At 40.3% G+C, this 13,981-nt stretch overlaps 1 protein-coding gene across 1 annotated transcript in view; it reads right to left on the reverse strand.

Annotated features, from left to right (window-relative positions):
* si:dkey-112m2.1 (transmembrane protein 132C) overlaps positions 1-10,597 on the reverse strand; it is a 126,291-nt gene extending 115,694 nt beyond the window's left edge. The window contains exons 1-2 of the mRNA XM_056589336.1: positions 10,314-10,597; positions 9,567-9,801 (exon numbers count right to left, since the gene is read on the reverse strand). Of these exons, the coding sequence (XP_056445311.1) occupies positions 9,567-9,633 (67 nt within the window). The 5' untranslated portion in view covers positions 9,634-9,801; positions 10,314-10,597. The remainder of the gene's footprint in view (positions 1-9,566; positions 9,802-10,313) is intronic.
* Positions 10,598-13,981: the final 3,384 nt, after the last annotated feature.

Below are 13,981 nucleotides of genomic sequence, written 5' to 3' on the forward strand. Positions count from 1 at the left end.
TCTGCCGAGTCCCACTCTGGATCTGCCATAACCAATCGCTAACGTTTGGCCGGTGTGGGTACCGGATTGACTCGGCTGCCAGATCGACTCGGGGTCCTGCGCTTACAGATGACGTATCGACACTTGACGTATCGACACAAGCCAACGGACAAAACCCGGAAGGGTTGTTTATAAACGGGGCTCAATCATGGACTTAAAAAGAAGGCTCAATCCGTTTTGGTTTTGATTTCATTGAACGCAGCCCGTTCTTTCGCACAAAGAAAGCCATTGGAAACACATCTAAAAGCACTGATGAATGCATATGTAACCCAGTTCCTGTTAGGGACTCTTATTCTGAAGGAGGAGAGCGGAAGTGTCTGCGTGTGGGTCGCTGTTTTGACTCTGTGTTGGGAGCTCTGGAAATAAAGTGGATCGCCCCGTTCAGTGAATGGAGTTAACCGATTCTTCTTCTAAAGATAACCTAAAAAGTTTAGGCAACAATAATTTGTACATTCGATTATTATTCATAGATTAGAAAACCTAAGGAGATCGTTAATACTTGGGAATAACATGGGAATGAATAAAACGCGCATGCGCATTTAAAAGACAGCGTTTACAAGAAGTGTGTCATTATTGCGCATCTAGGACCCCGAGTCGATCTGGCAGCCGAGTCAATCCGACACCCACACCGGGAATCACGTTGCACGCAGGCTGTAAAAATACCAAACACTGTGCGTGAACGAGCTGACTTTAACGTCATTGTTCTCAGCCACTCCCTTTGTTCGCTGATGGACGCACAAACTTTGGACGGAGAAAACCCACTAACATACCACAGACGCAAACGTAGTACTGAAGGGAAATTTAAATTGAGCGGAAGTACCTAGGCAGTGGGGCCAGGCTAGTAGCAATGTTGGGTGGCGATTAAAAATGATTATTTTTCCTTTACTGGCGATTCGCCCCAAACAATTGTGTCTGCAGGATTTCTCTTTAATAGTGCTCTTTTGTTGTTTTGCTTTTCGTTATTAAACTAACAAATTTGTTTGCACGAATAGAACCGCTTTAGAACTGAAAAAGGAGAAATTATCAGTTGATGAAAAGAAAGATCCATCAATTTCAATACATCCACATCATGTAAACACTACTGGACATCAACTTATAAATGAAACCATAACACTGACTCGCCCTCTATAACTGCCCACTGCTTGTGACGTCTTTGTCATTGTTATTTAGTGAGTACAGGTGAGTTCAGAATCAACCCAGTCAGACTGGAATCTGACAGCAGAAAATCTGACCCGAGCAATAAATCTGAATTTAACATAAAGGCTTGCAGTGTGAACGAAGACATAGTTACGTAGTGACTTAAATAGTGACACTAGTGACTCAAATGTGACATAAGTGAAAACATAGTTGGAGCTAATTATAATAGAAAATAATTATCTTTCTGTTAGCCATATTTGGAAATTGAATTGTAAGCATTAACAGAAACACAAACAAAACAGCTCCAATAGTAGAAAAGTAAGAGAAGGCAAAAACCTATTAATTTCAGTTAAGGGATGATTGGTTGATTCTCTTTACAATGTCAACAGAAATGGACTGCCTATTTGCTTTGTTTTCTGACAATGATGATGTTGTGTATAACACTGTGAGGGCCATAGTCATTAGAGCTACACAACAGGCCAATTCAAACACAAAGCAAAGCACAGCATGTTCTGTATCTTTAATGTTATTTATTTTCAACACAGCGTTGACTTTCCACTTAAATTGAACTGATGCTCATTATCACAGAGAAGAGGCAAGGAAAGGTTGAGAAAAGATTGGAAGGAGGGTCAGAATGATCATGTTCTCCATCTGTTCATCTAGACCTCGGTTTCAACTCTCAACAGCTCTTTGCACCTGTGCACTGTGGATAAACACACAAAACATAAAAGGGGGCCTGCAACTAGACTAACGCTGCTCTATCCATAATGACACTGTCCACCATTGAACAAGTCTCCTTAGTTACCAGACTCCTCCTGATCAAATGAAAATGTAGGTATAGTATTTAATAATTTGTAGTTAAAAATGATAAAGATATAATTCTTCCTTTATTTCACACCTTCTAAGAGCTCAGATTGAACCATTAGGAAAAGTGTTTTGAAAGCTTTGTGACGACGTCAACCATACTATCGTGTTCAAAAGCAATAAACAAAATGCATACAGGATGCTTTTGCAAGGCCAGATGACACATGAATTCTGGTCACTCTAGAGTCTATCCATATATTAATTGCCTTTAACTCCCTTTCACTGCACTCCTATGTGGTTGGATGCCAAACTGTATTTTGTAATGTGTATGTTTTACTGTAAATGGCAGGACTTGGACTGCACATATGAGTTACGTAATATAGTCAAACCAATTTATATTTTGTTTTGTGATGCATAACATGTATTTTGTTGTACAATTACACGTTGTCAACACGTTGTCAATTAAGCGGAAACTGGTGACATGGCTGAAATGTATTCGGAATTTATTTGCAGTTTACATTTTTTTTAATTAGAGGTCGAGATTTTAATTTACCGCTCGGTGAAATCATATTGGTGGCCGGCAAATAATTTTCCATGTTGAAATAGTTTCCCCCCCCAACATCATAAATAAATGAATGATTTTGTATCAGAACTGACCGGCGGTGGCACATTCTTTTACTATAGCTTCTTAAATCGACAAATCACAAATCGGCCAAACTTCATCCACATAAATTGACTATGAAGCGAAACTGATTCATAAAAATAATACAAAAGCTCACGATTCCTGAGTTTATTTATTAGTATATGCTAGAAGTGAACCTCCTAAGATGGCGCAATTTGATTGGTTTCCTATCACGGGATATTAGGCAATATCCCATGATTGAGATCTCAAACTCGGGATATTGTTTTCATCGCAAATCGCCATTTACGCTAAGTAATTAAACCGCTATTAAAAACAAATAAATCCTGGCAAAAAAGTGTTACCTCAGGCTCCACTCTTCACCTGCCTCGGCGAATAATTGTTTAATAGTACATAACTCATGGTTATTTTTCGTGTTGTTTGGTCTGCAAAAGTCAAAGTAGCCTATGTTGTTTGCCTTGAATCATAAAACGTTTTTTATCGCTTTTAGAGGACCAGGAAAGAAGTCTATAAAGTTGTTTTGCTTGTTCATCAGGTTGCAGACTTCAAATAAATAAATTGACTACATTATGTGGTCCGTTTATTCACTAACTTTGCCATCTGGAGCTTCTGACATGCATTTATGAAAGACTAGCAGGTGCTGTGCGGTTATTACTGTTCGATAGCACATGTTCATTGTACTGTGTCTATATTTCCATTTGTACTTATCTAATTTCATCACTTACTACTGCTAATTGGCCACAAGCTGCAAAATGAAAAGAGAACTACATTTATTGCTCCCATTTGTAATTGCTGCCTTCCTTTCTAATAAATAATAATGGTAGGCTCCATTCCTCAGACTGTATCTCATACCTATTTGCTATTATAACAGAGTACTGTAGCATCTTCGAGGATATGGGGTTGGAAAGATGGAAATCATAATACACTTTTTCTTATTTGTTGGAGCTCTCAACAATGTTTACGTCTCTTGGGGCAGTGTTGCTGAAAATTGGTAAGGGAATTGAGTCTTGCTTTGGGAATCACATTTCTACAGTTGAGGAATATAGCTCCCCTTCAAGTTTCTATTCCAGAGCCAAAAGTGTATGTCAAGTTTGAAATTAAAATTCACCTGCCTTTTTTTCATGGTCTCTGCAGATTTTTTTTGTAGCTGTTTTGTTGCAGTTATGTTTCTTTCTTTTTTTCAGTTTCACGCTCTGAATGTTTTTATTCTTCCAACTAAACTTCTCAATAAGTATTAATTATTCTTCTACTTTCATGCATTGAGTGAGATAGAGGGAAATCAGTCATATAAATACAATATGGAAACAAGTATAGATATGAAATGTAGATAAACAGATTGAGTTTATTTGTGTAGTCTAGTGGTCAGGGTATGTGTCTGACTCCCAATGGTTGTTTGTTTGTATCCCAATGTCCGCAATCATCATTGAGTAAGATGATGAATGGTCACATAAAAAGCTCAGTTAAATACTAAATAATGCTAAATACATATATGAACCGAGAAAGCGACAGAAAAGGAAAAAATACAAAATGGCCACACAGACAAAAATACCTCCATTCCTCCTGAACTCATCTTATCCTGTTGGACGATGAAAAAGAAAATAATGCACTATGACAAGGATAGATCATTGCTGTAACCAAGATAAACACCTTTCACCGTATAGGTGTTTACTATGCAGCACAGTGAGTGACTTGAAAATACTCTAAATAATATGAGGAGACATTATTTAGATAGAGACAGGGAAGAAAATAAAGCTGAGGAAGAAAAACCCTTTGCATTAGGCTGTTATGGTACATAGGGAGATTAGCTCAGTAGGGTTGGAATAGCCACAGCAGCACTAGAAAATGAACAAGAACTATTTCACTTCGTTAGCTCATTTCCCATGGTGCATCAATTCAACACAGTATGTAAAATAAATCGTATCGTTACTTATGGTACATTTGACATGTCTCCACACCTTGATTTCTCAATGTCTGAGGAAAAAACGTCTATATGCGGAGGATGACTTTACCTTTCACCCAATAACATGACATATTTCCATTCGTATAGCGCCTACAAGCGTTGACGTACAGCCCTTCTGCCATGCGGAAATTAGACTAATAACTATACAATGTCGCACGCAACCCCACTTTCCACCACTGGGGACAGAACAGAAGCTTCGTCTCACACCAACACCTTTTCATAAGGGAAGTCAGAAATGAATGCGTGCATTGTCCCTTGACTGCAGTTTAATTGTCTAATCGCATTTCCTTCTTGTTGACCGTGTGTAAGAAGCGCTTTTGTTGCTTACTCGATGCTAATGTCTCCAGACATCCGACAGGGCACAGCTGGGGAGCTCTGATGGCTCTGAAGTTGTTTGCCTTAGGACGTGTGTGTGTGTCTGCGTGTGTGTGTGTGTGTGTGTGTGTGTGTGTGTGTGTGTGTGTGTGTGTGTGTGTGTGTGTGTGTGTGTGTGTGTGTGTGTGTGTGTGTGTGTGTGTGTGTGTGTGTGTGTGTGTGTGTGTGTGTGTGTGTGTGTGTGTGTGCGTTTGTACTTGCTTGCAAGCGTGTGTGTGTGTGTGTTGTCGTGTGCACAGCCCTGTAACCCCCCCCTGGTAATTCCAGGATGGAGGATGGAAACTGGGTCCAAGTTCTATCTTCATAACACAACATGGTTGGTCTGCTTGCTTCTCTCGCTCTGATCCAATCAGCTTGGGGAGGGGCAATTATATATGTAGCATATAAAGCAGGGAAAGGAAAAGCACATGTGTTGAAAATGTGTTGAGTTTATATTTATTATATTTAAAATAAATACAAAAACTATCAGGCCTAAATGCATGTAGATTAAATTATTTATACTGCAATCGTAAAAAATAATAATGATTACTGTCTCACTGCTTGTCTATATAAGTATACAGTATTCATCATCCTCATCATGATTTTTACCTGGTTCTTAGTCAAAGTGTTATTTTCAGAATGGCTGGCGTTTGTCCAAGGTTCAGAGTACCTTATTGTCTTTCATTCAATTAGCCTTATTCCTAACCGTCATCACTTTACTTTCACCTTTTTGCTTAGCTCTGTATTCAATCTCCCTGTTTCTGTGTATAATGCAGCTGTTGGCTGTCAACCCGGGTTGTTCTGCTTTTCTTGCCATCCTTTATTTTCTGAGGCTGGTTTGAAGCATTTTGTGTCCCTGTTTGCAATCTGCAATGTAAATAAAAGCTTACTTTTGATTACTTTTGTGTTTCTAACATTCCCTGAGTAATTTAGTTTGGCTTACAGAGCCACAGTATATTCTCTGCCAAGCCGTCTGCTGCCTCACACTGATGAGTGTGATTAACATTACATAGTCAAACAAGGTTTTCTTCTTACGGTACACATTTAAACAGGACACATTTAATTGTTGTGTTTTTGTGTTATTTAGCTATCATTCAAATAGTTTGAATGTTTCAGCTTTAGTTACCCGGGCCCAAAATAACAGGGGGTGTCTGTCAGTATCATTATCAGATTCATTATTGGCTTATCAGCAATGACCTTCATAACATTATATACTCACAACCAAATGAGAGCCTAAGTATGTATAGTTAACATATCATCATATATATGACAATGTCCATCCCCCAAAGTCTATTTTTTTCTAATCTATTCTATCCCGTTAAGGACTGACTCCTCATAGTCAACTAGTCGACGAATTAGTCACTGCCTTTTTGGTTTGTCGAGCAGTCACTTTTTTGTTATGATAAACACAATATCATTACATTTATTATTATGTTATTATAGTCTGAAACTAAAAAACAAAGAGTTATCTACTGGCTGGCCCAGGTAGGCCCAGGTTAAGAATATATATCTATGTATACATACATACATATATACATACACATATATATATATATATATATATATATATATATATATAGTAAAACAAAGGTGGATTTTCGGCCACAAAAAACGGCTACAAAACAAACAAGACTGCCTGTTGAGATTTGGACATTTCTTAAACATGAAAAAGATAACTAGGGTTAGGGTTAGGGTTAGGGTTAGGGTTAGGGTTAGGGTTAGGGTTAGGGTTAGGGTTAGGGTTAGGGTTTATTTATGACTATCGACTAATATTTGGGATGGTTCGCTTTTAGTCCACCAACAAAATGCTCAGTCTGGGACAGCCCTAATCAAATTTTTACAATCACAGTCCAATGGTCATCAACTACACAATACCACTGACAATTTGAACAACACCGTGTTTCGAATTCTTCTCTCTTTTTGTCTTTTACTCAATTATCATTATGGACCCCAACAATCAAGTTTCAGTCAGGCTCCAGTTGAAACTATCTGCGGCTACAACTGCATTCAATTCTTTTTGTGACATTTACTTGATTGTCCTCTCAGAACCAATCTCATGGTATTATAAATACTGGCCGAATGATACCAAATGTTCCAGTGCACCAGAAGTGTGTCTGAGCAGCCCAAAGCTCTGGGAGGTTCGCTCTTGTGCATTTCAAATAGGCCATTGCTTTTTAACTTATTTTGGAGAAAAAAAACACATTGCAGTGCTCATGAGAAAAAATGCCAGACAAATTTGAACATAACTATGTTATGTTCAAACACACACACAGACTCATGACGGCAGGAGGCCCAGACCCATCCCATAACCCGTGGGACTGGGCTCAGCAGGAGGTAGACTGACAGACTGCAGTCTGCAGCACGCCTGTGTGTGCTGGGTCAGTCTGGTCTCTTCCCCAGCCTCGCTTCACATCCAGCCTGGCAGAGAGGCTGAAAAAAAGTCAGCCGTTTTTGCATTTCACTGGCTTTCTTGCAACGCTGTGGTTGAAAGTGCATTCACAGTGCTTACAGGCAAATCTGGAAACACATTCACTGCACTAGCTCCTCTCGTCTCATTTAATACTAGGAATACTATTTGTTAACTGGATATCTTGGGGGTAATGGGTCAAGACAAGAACCTTTCTAGGATTTATTCTAGTTTTAATAAGGAGGTACGAGGAGGGATAGAAACAGAATACTAATACAACTAAAGTGTGTTATAGATATGGGAAGTACAATCAGCAATCCCCAAACAACAGCACAGCGGTGAACTTTTACATTGTATACAACACAGTTTGTTCTACATTGTTTGGTATTCCATTTAATCTTGTGTTGCAATGGAGATTATCTGATCCTAAACTGTACAACACTGAATGTTTACTAAGAGGTGGCCTGCTGCAGGGGATCCTGGGACGCACAACAGATAATGTTGCCCCAAGAGACGTGTTTCCAACAGATAATGTTTGTCATAATGTGCTTAAAAAGTATGAATAGCATGTGGCAATACGAGGCGGTCCTCGTGGTTGTCAACTTGTCAGGGGTACAATCCCTAACGCTCGATCCAGTACAGCTCCATCCAAGACTGAATGTGCCAGCAATGCTAAAACAAAATCCTTCAAAGGAAATTACTCTAGATTGAGGAGAGAGAGATCCGATTTTTCACTATTTTACATCTCCAGGTTAACCCGCCCTGCAAGATCTGCTGACACTAACAATCTTTTAATTAAGAAGGTTATCCCTGTTGGGGAGATATACGATATGGAAATAATAAATGTGGAGATAATAATTACTATGAGTTCTGGGTCCTTACACAACACAACAGCAGGCAAACATTGTGTGGGTTTCTCCTAGATGTGAACTACATTTCAAACTCAATTAATCTCCATCTAACAGTGACCAATAATGTTTCTTCTCTAGATTTTACATTAAATTAACTAACCTGTGTACTAGATCTCAAGAGAAAGACAAGGACCCCGGGTTCCTGCAATTACACCTGATTGGCGACGATAATTCAACTTGATTATTCAACTTGATTAATCAACTTGATTTCAATGAGAAATATGCATTGGGGAAAATAAACATTAATTGCTGACATCTCACAAACCTAGAACACAAAATGTTTGAGTGGTGTGTGTGTGTGTGTGTGTGTGTGTGTGTGTGTGTGTGTGTGTGTGTGTGCGTGTGCGTGTGAGTGTGTGTGTGTGTGTGTGTGTGTGTGTGTGTGTGTGTGTGTGTGCGTGCGTGCGTGCGTGTGTGTGTGTGTGTGTGTGTGTGTGTGTGTGCTAGTGTGCTTGTGCGTGTGTGTGTGCGCGAGCATGTGTTGGCACATGTGTGCTTGCTTAGCCACATATCTTGTTATACAGACCCATATGTACTTACTATACAAACCGTATGTATTGTTAAAGAACAGATTGAAGTATTGTTTGCCCTCTGGCTTTGTATCATAAACCAAACAACACAAAGAGCACATAGCCCTTATTACCGTCTTCAGAAAACACATGCCCACAGGCAACCAGTGAGACTGTGTAATATTAGACAGAGACAGATGAGCCTTATATTGTTAATGCAGAGCGCAAGGGGAGTAACTTGTGATGCCATGCATGTCAGGCCTTTATGAAATGGAATCCTGTTTGTGTGCATACATTACATGGTTTATGTGTAGGAAACATTTTTTAGACATTCTAAGACACACAATTGTGCAGGCTACATACAGTGTTGTATTTTCACCCACTCATATGCAAACAATCACACATAAAATAATATGTTCACGCAAGTGCACGTCTGACAACAGAGGCTGGTTTTTTTTAGCTTCACCTGCATTCTGAATATTCTCTGCAGTGTCGTGACTTAAACCCTGCCAACCAATGTACCTCATGATCAATACTCAAACCCCCTTGATGTGCACTGCAAATTGTGCATGTCAACAATAGCTAGTTTGCATATTGACCAGATTGATTCAAACGTATGGTCTCTTATTGTATTCATATCTTGAAGAGCTAATGTGCATGACTTGTAGTTAACTATTTTTGAATAGAGGTTTAAATTTGTTCAAAATTTTGCTCGTTCACATTTGACTTATGCAATGGATTTGCATTCATATTATTTCAGATGAATTTGGTCTATTCTTAACACGAGTTTTTTGGGGTTACTTACCTCTGCACGAGAGAAGCATCAGGAGAAAAAGCCATCGAACCGGTAACATGACAGGGCGCAGATCCATCTTATTCCCAAATGCTTTTCCACACCACAACTTCCACGGAGGAGCAGACGCGGCAGCTCCGGACTCTGTGGATATTCCTCTCCGGATAAAGCGTCACTGCTTCGCAAGCAAAGTATCTTCTGGCAGCGATGCTCCATGGAAAATACAACTGTTTATGCGCATTGTAACCTGTCCAACACAATATAGGGAAAATGCATTATTTCCGACGGAACGTAGGCTACTAACGATTAACCATTTGTTTTAATACTTACTAAGAGGGGTTAATACAAATATCGCGGGATCAAGAGATTTTACAATCAATCATGTAAATAAACATATATTGGGATGAAGTTAAATCCTGCGCTGGTGCACCCGCGTGGCTCGTTGAGAGTTGAGCAGTGAGCGGCGGGATGAAGCTGGTGGACCGGGGAGGCTAGACAGAGAAATGCCCTTCGACTAACGCTGCTTTTAGGCAGCTAGAAAAGTAAGTAGCCTACGGTAGATTAAGGAGATAGCTACGGCATTTTTCATTATTGGCCCCTGAAGTAAATTACAAACTAAATAAAAGACAGCGTAAACTATATGTAAACCGGTATTTTGGATTTATAACAAAAACAATGTGAAAAGGAATCAATTCCACGTTTAAAACAAAATCATATATTGCTTAGATACTAGCTTTGCTCGAATAGTGTGCGCCTTACCATATCTTCCTTGCGAAGAATACCACGACGTGTTATCCAATATGAACCTTTAATCACCTAATCCTTCTTTCATTAATTTGGTGCTATATAGCTTCACTCTTGCTCGAACAGTTAGTCAGCCATCCTACAAAGGGTGTTTTAATCACAGACGAAGTCCCACCCGCGCTCTGGAGATAAGTCGTCAGACTCAACCGAGTGACATATTGCGATAGACGTTAAATATTCAAACTTTTCACGCAGTGTGAAGGTATAAAAAGTGGGACGTGCTGACTCTCCTGCCTCCGTCCCTTCCGTGAGGTTGATGGTAGAGCGCTCGCAAAAAAAAAAAAAAAGACGGAGCTAAATGTGACGCACGTGCCGGGGGCTGATGACCATCTCCGGGTGTCTAGGTGAAGCGTACTTTCCATCCCGTCCGACTCACGTCACCTGTCCCCTCAAAAGTCTGTATGGCTTCAGTTTTAAGAAATATGAGAGAAAAAAATCCAGAATGTATAGGTGAATACATTCTGGAAATATTGTGTGTTTCCAGAATGTCTATATTTGTACACAAATTGGAGGGTTTTAATGTTTACCTTGATATGGCATAATGGCTTACCCGCAGTTAATGGACAAACTGCATTTTCAGCTTTAAGCACTATTTTGTCTGGCGCTTTATATGTTTGGATTGTTAGTCAATAGCTTATGTTTAATGTGTTATTAACCACTCAGTAGGTTATTCATGTGCATGTAATATATTCGAATATAAAAACATAATAAACAGACCCCTCTCTGTTCTATATTTCATATAATCTACTTTGAATCAATTTAAGAAGAGGTATATTTCAGTTGGCTACAACCTGTTGTGCTTTCAAGTGTTCATGAGAATCAAGAGTGCCCCCTATGGGAAACTTTGTGAAAATCAGCAAGCTTTCAACGTATAACTTAAGAATCTATAAAACACAGAATAGTGCATATACTACACTTACTTTGGAAAGTAATGGCGGACGTAAATTGCACTTCAAGGTGAAATGTTATCAGTCAAGTAGCTAAAGCTGCATCCCCAAAAAATAAACAACAGCAAAATAAAACTGTTTGTCTAAATATGAACCAAAGCAGCTCTCTCTCTCTCTCTCTCTCTCTCTCTCTCTCTCTCTCTCTCTCTCTCTCTCTCTCTCTCTCTCTCTCTCTCTCTCTCTCTCTCTCTCTCTCTCTCTTTCCCTCTCTCTCTTTCTAGCCGTCTCTCTGTAGCTGCATTCACTAGCAAGTGTGGCAAACCTCTCTCTGCCTCAGCAGATTTTCCATTGGATTGAGTCTCTCTGAGTGCGTAGGGGCATTCTGTGTCTGGGTATGTGTACGTATGGGCCTTTACCCACCAGAGGACCAGCTCACTGTGATTCACAATTAGTCAGCTAACAGCTTGTGATGAGACACAGCGGCGGTGTGTGTTTCTGTGTGTGTGTGTGTGTGTGTGCGTGCGTGCGTGCGTGCGTGCGTGCGTGCGTGCGTGCGTGCGTGCGTGCGTGCGTGCATGCGTGCGTGCGTGCGTGCGTGTGTGTGCATGTGCTTGCATACACCTGTCGGCGTGTGTGCATGTGTGTTTGTGTGTGTATGTGCATGCATGCACCTGTCTGCACCAGTCTGTGTGTGTGTGTGTGTGTGTGTGTGTGTGTGTGTGTGTGTGTGTGTGTGTGTGTGTGTGTGTGTGTGTATGTGTGTGTGTGTGTGTGTGTGTGTGTGTGTGTGTGTGTGTGTGTGTGTGTGTGTGTGTGTGTGTGTGTGGATACATCCAGACGCAGTCAGTGGAACGGCTCCTCAGCGTCCTCTTCACAACATGTTCAACACCAATTAGACGCTACCAGGAGAGTAGTCCTGGCTAGACCCTGAGGATTATTTACTTATTTCATTATTTCAAGAGAGAAGCTGACACTCCTGTCTCTTTGTCTTTGATTGTATTCTGCTTTTCTTCATGATCTGACGTGTTTAATTAGAGAGGCATTAGTCTTGTATCGAGAAGTTTGACTCTGCTGCTATTCGCGAAACTTCTGGGGGGAAACTGTGCAGCGTCTGGGCTGGGAACCAGAAAGTGCGGGCCGGGAGTCTCGCAGCGTGTGTGAGATATGTATATATATATATAGATGTTTCGGAAAACGATTTTTACTGAAGAATTTCTGCAGTGGCTCGTCTACCTCATGGGTCTGATTTTAAACCAGACACTCTGTCTAAGGTCGTTGAGGTCAAAACAAGACGTTCTATAGGAAAAGATGGCCACAGGAAGAGTTGAGTTTGCGAGTCTTGGTTGAGAATTTGTTCCCTGTTGGCCAAGGAAGGATATGACATTGGGAAGACTTTGCTGTTGTTTAAGTTATCAGTCTGAATCGGTCTGCATCTGAGATTAATGGTACGACTTATCATGATTGTTGTGGTATGCCGGTCAGGTTGATTTCGGAGGGTACACAGATCCGTTACCCCAGCGATATGATTGTCACAACAAGTTTAAAGCTAAAGAAATGAAACGCCCTGTTCCCCCAGATTTGAGCTCTATTGCAATTAAACCGCCGATGTTAATCTAAACTTCAATAATGTATAAAATAGTAGTAGTAAGCATGAACACCGTTACCTTAGTGAACATGTACACCTCAGTTCATGATTATCACACCATTGTTGATCCACGTTAATTAACTACGTAAATGAATGTGCATTGCAGCATGAACTGCTTAATGTTACAGTGAATATGAAAAATGAACCTGTCCTGGTGGATAAATGTTCCTGTTTACGTTGAGGTTGACCTTAGCTCAACCCACACCCGGCCCCTTCCTCAGTAACCCAGATGTCTCGTCAAGCTCAGCCCCAAGCCCAACCCCATGCCCGTTCTGTACTGCAGGGGTTATGGCTGATGGATTATGGATGGATTATGATTGATGTACAAGGGAAGTTGAGGAGTGACAGGGAGGCACTGAAGGCTTGACTTTCCTTTCTCACTTTCAAAACAGCTTTTAGCATTGCAAGCGTTCTCCCCAATCGAGACCTTGTTGCTCAAACACATAAGGATGCTATAGCATCCATTAATAACTAACCCGTCATAATGTATATTTCATCATCTAACTGTTTATCATTTACACATTGATTTAGCCTTGTGCTCCTGCTATTGAATTACATGAATAATCCAAGCGCTCAAATCTCCTAGGGTTGTAATATCTTACAAACAAATACTTTGCCATCAGTTATGGTGTTCATTCATTCATCCATACAGATGAATAATGCCAGCCATAAACATATTATGTCAGACACCAATATTATGTTATGAGTCAGCAGAAGAAGGAGATGGATCTGAGCTGCCTGCTTGAATATGTCTCCCCTGATGGAGTGACCAGACCAAGGGGAGTCTGGGGGAAGTGTCGACCCTAAAGATTCTGGTTAGAAGAATGGATTGATCTCTACCTGTGTGTCTGTGTTTGTGTCTGTCTGTCTATTTTATGAGCTAAAGCAGATTAGTAACACATATAATCGTTTTCAAACAAACTATGTGTGTGTTTGTGTTTGTGTGTGTGTGTGTGTGTGTGTGTGTGTGTGTGTGTGTGTGTGTGTGTGTGTGTGTGTGTGTGTGTGTGTGTGTGTGTGTGTGTGTGTGTGTGTGTGTGTGTGTGTGTGTGTGTCTGTTTGTGTGAGTGTTTGTATGGATGTGTGTGTGT

This window comes from Gadus chalcogrammus, chromosome 4 (assembly GCF_026213295.1).
Source record: "Gadus chalcogrammus isolate NIFS_2021 chromosome 4, NIFS_Gcha_1.0, whole genome shotgun sequence".
Taxonomy (NCBI): domain Eukaryota; kingdom Metazoa; phylum Chordata; class Actinopteri; order Gadiformes; family Gadidae; genus Gadus; species Gadus chalcogrammus.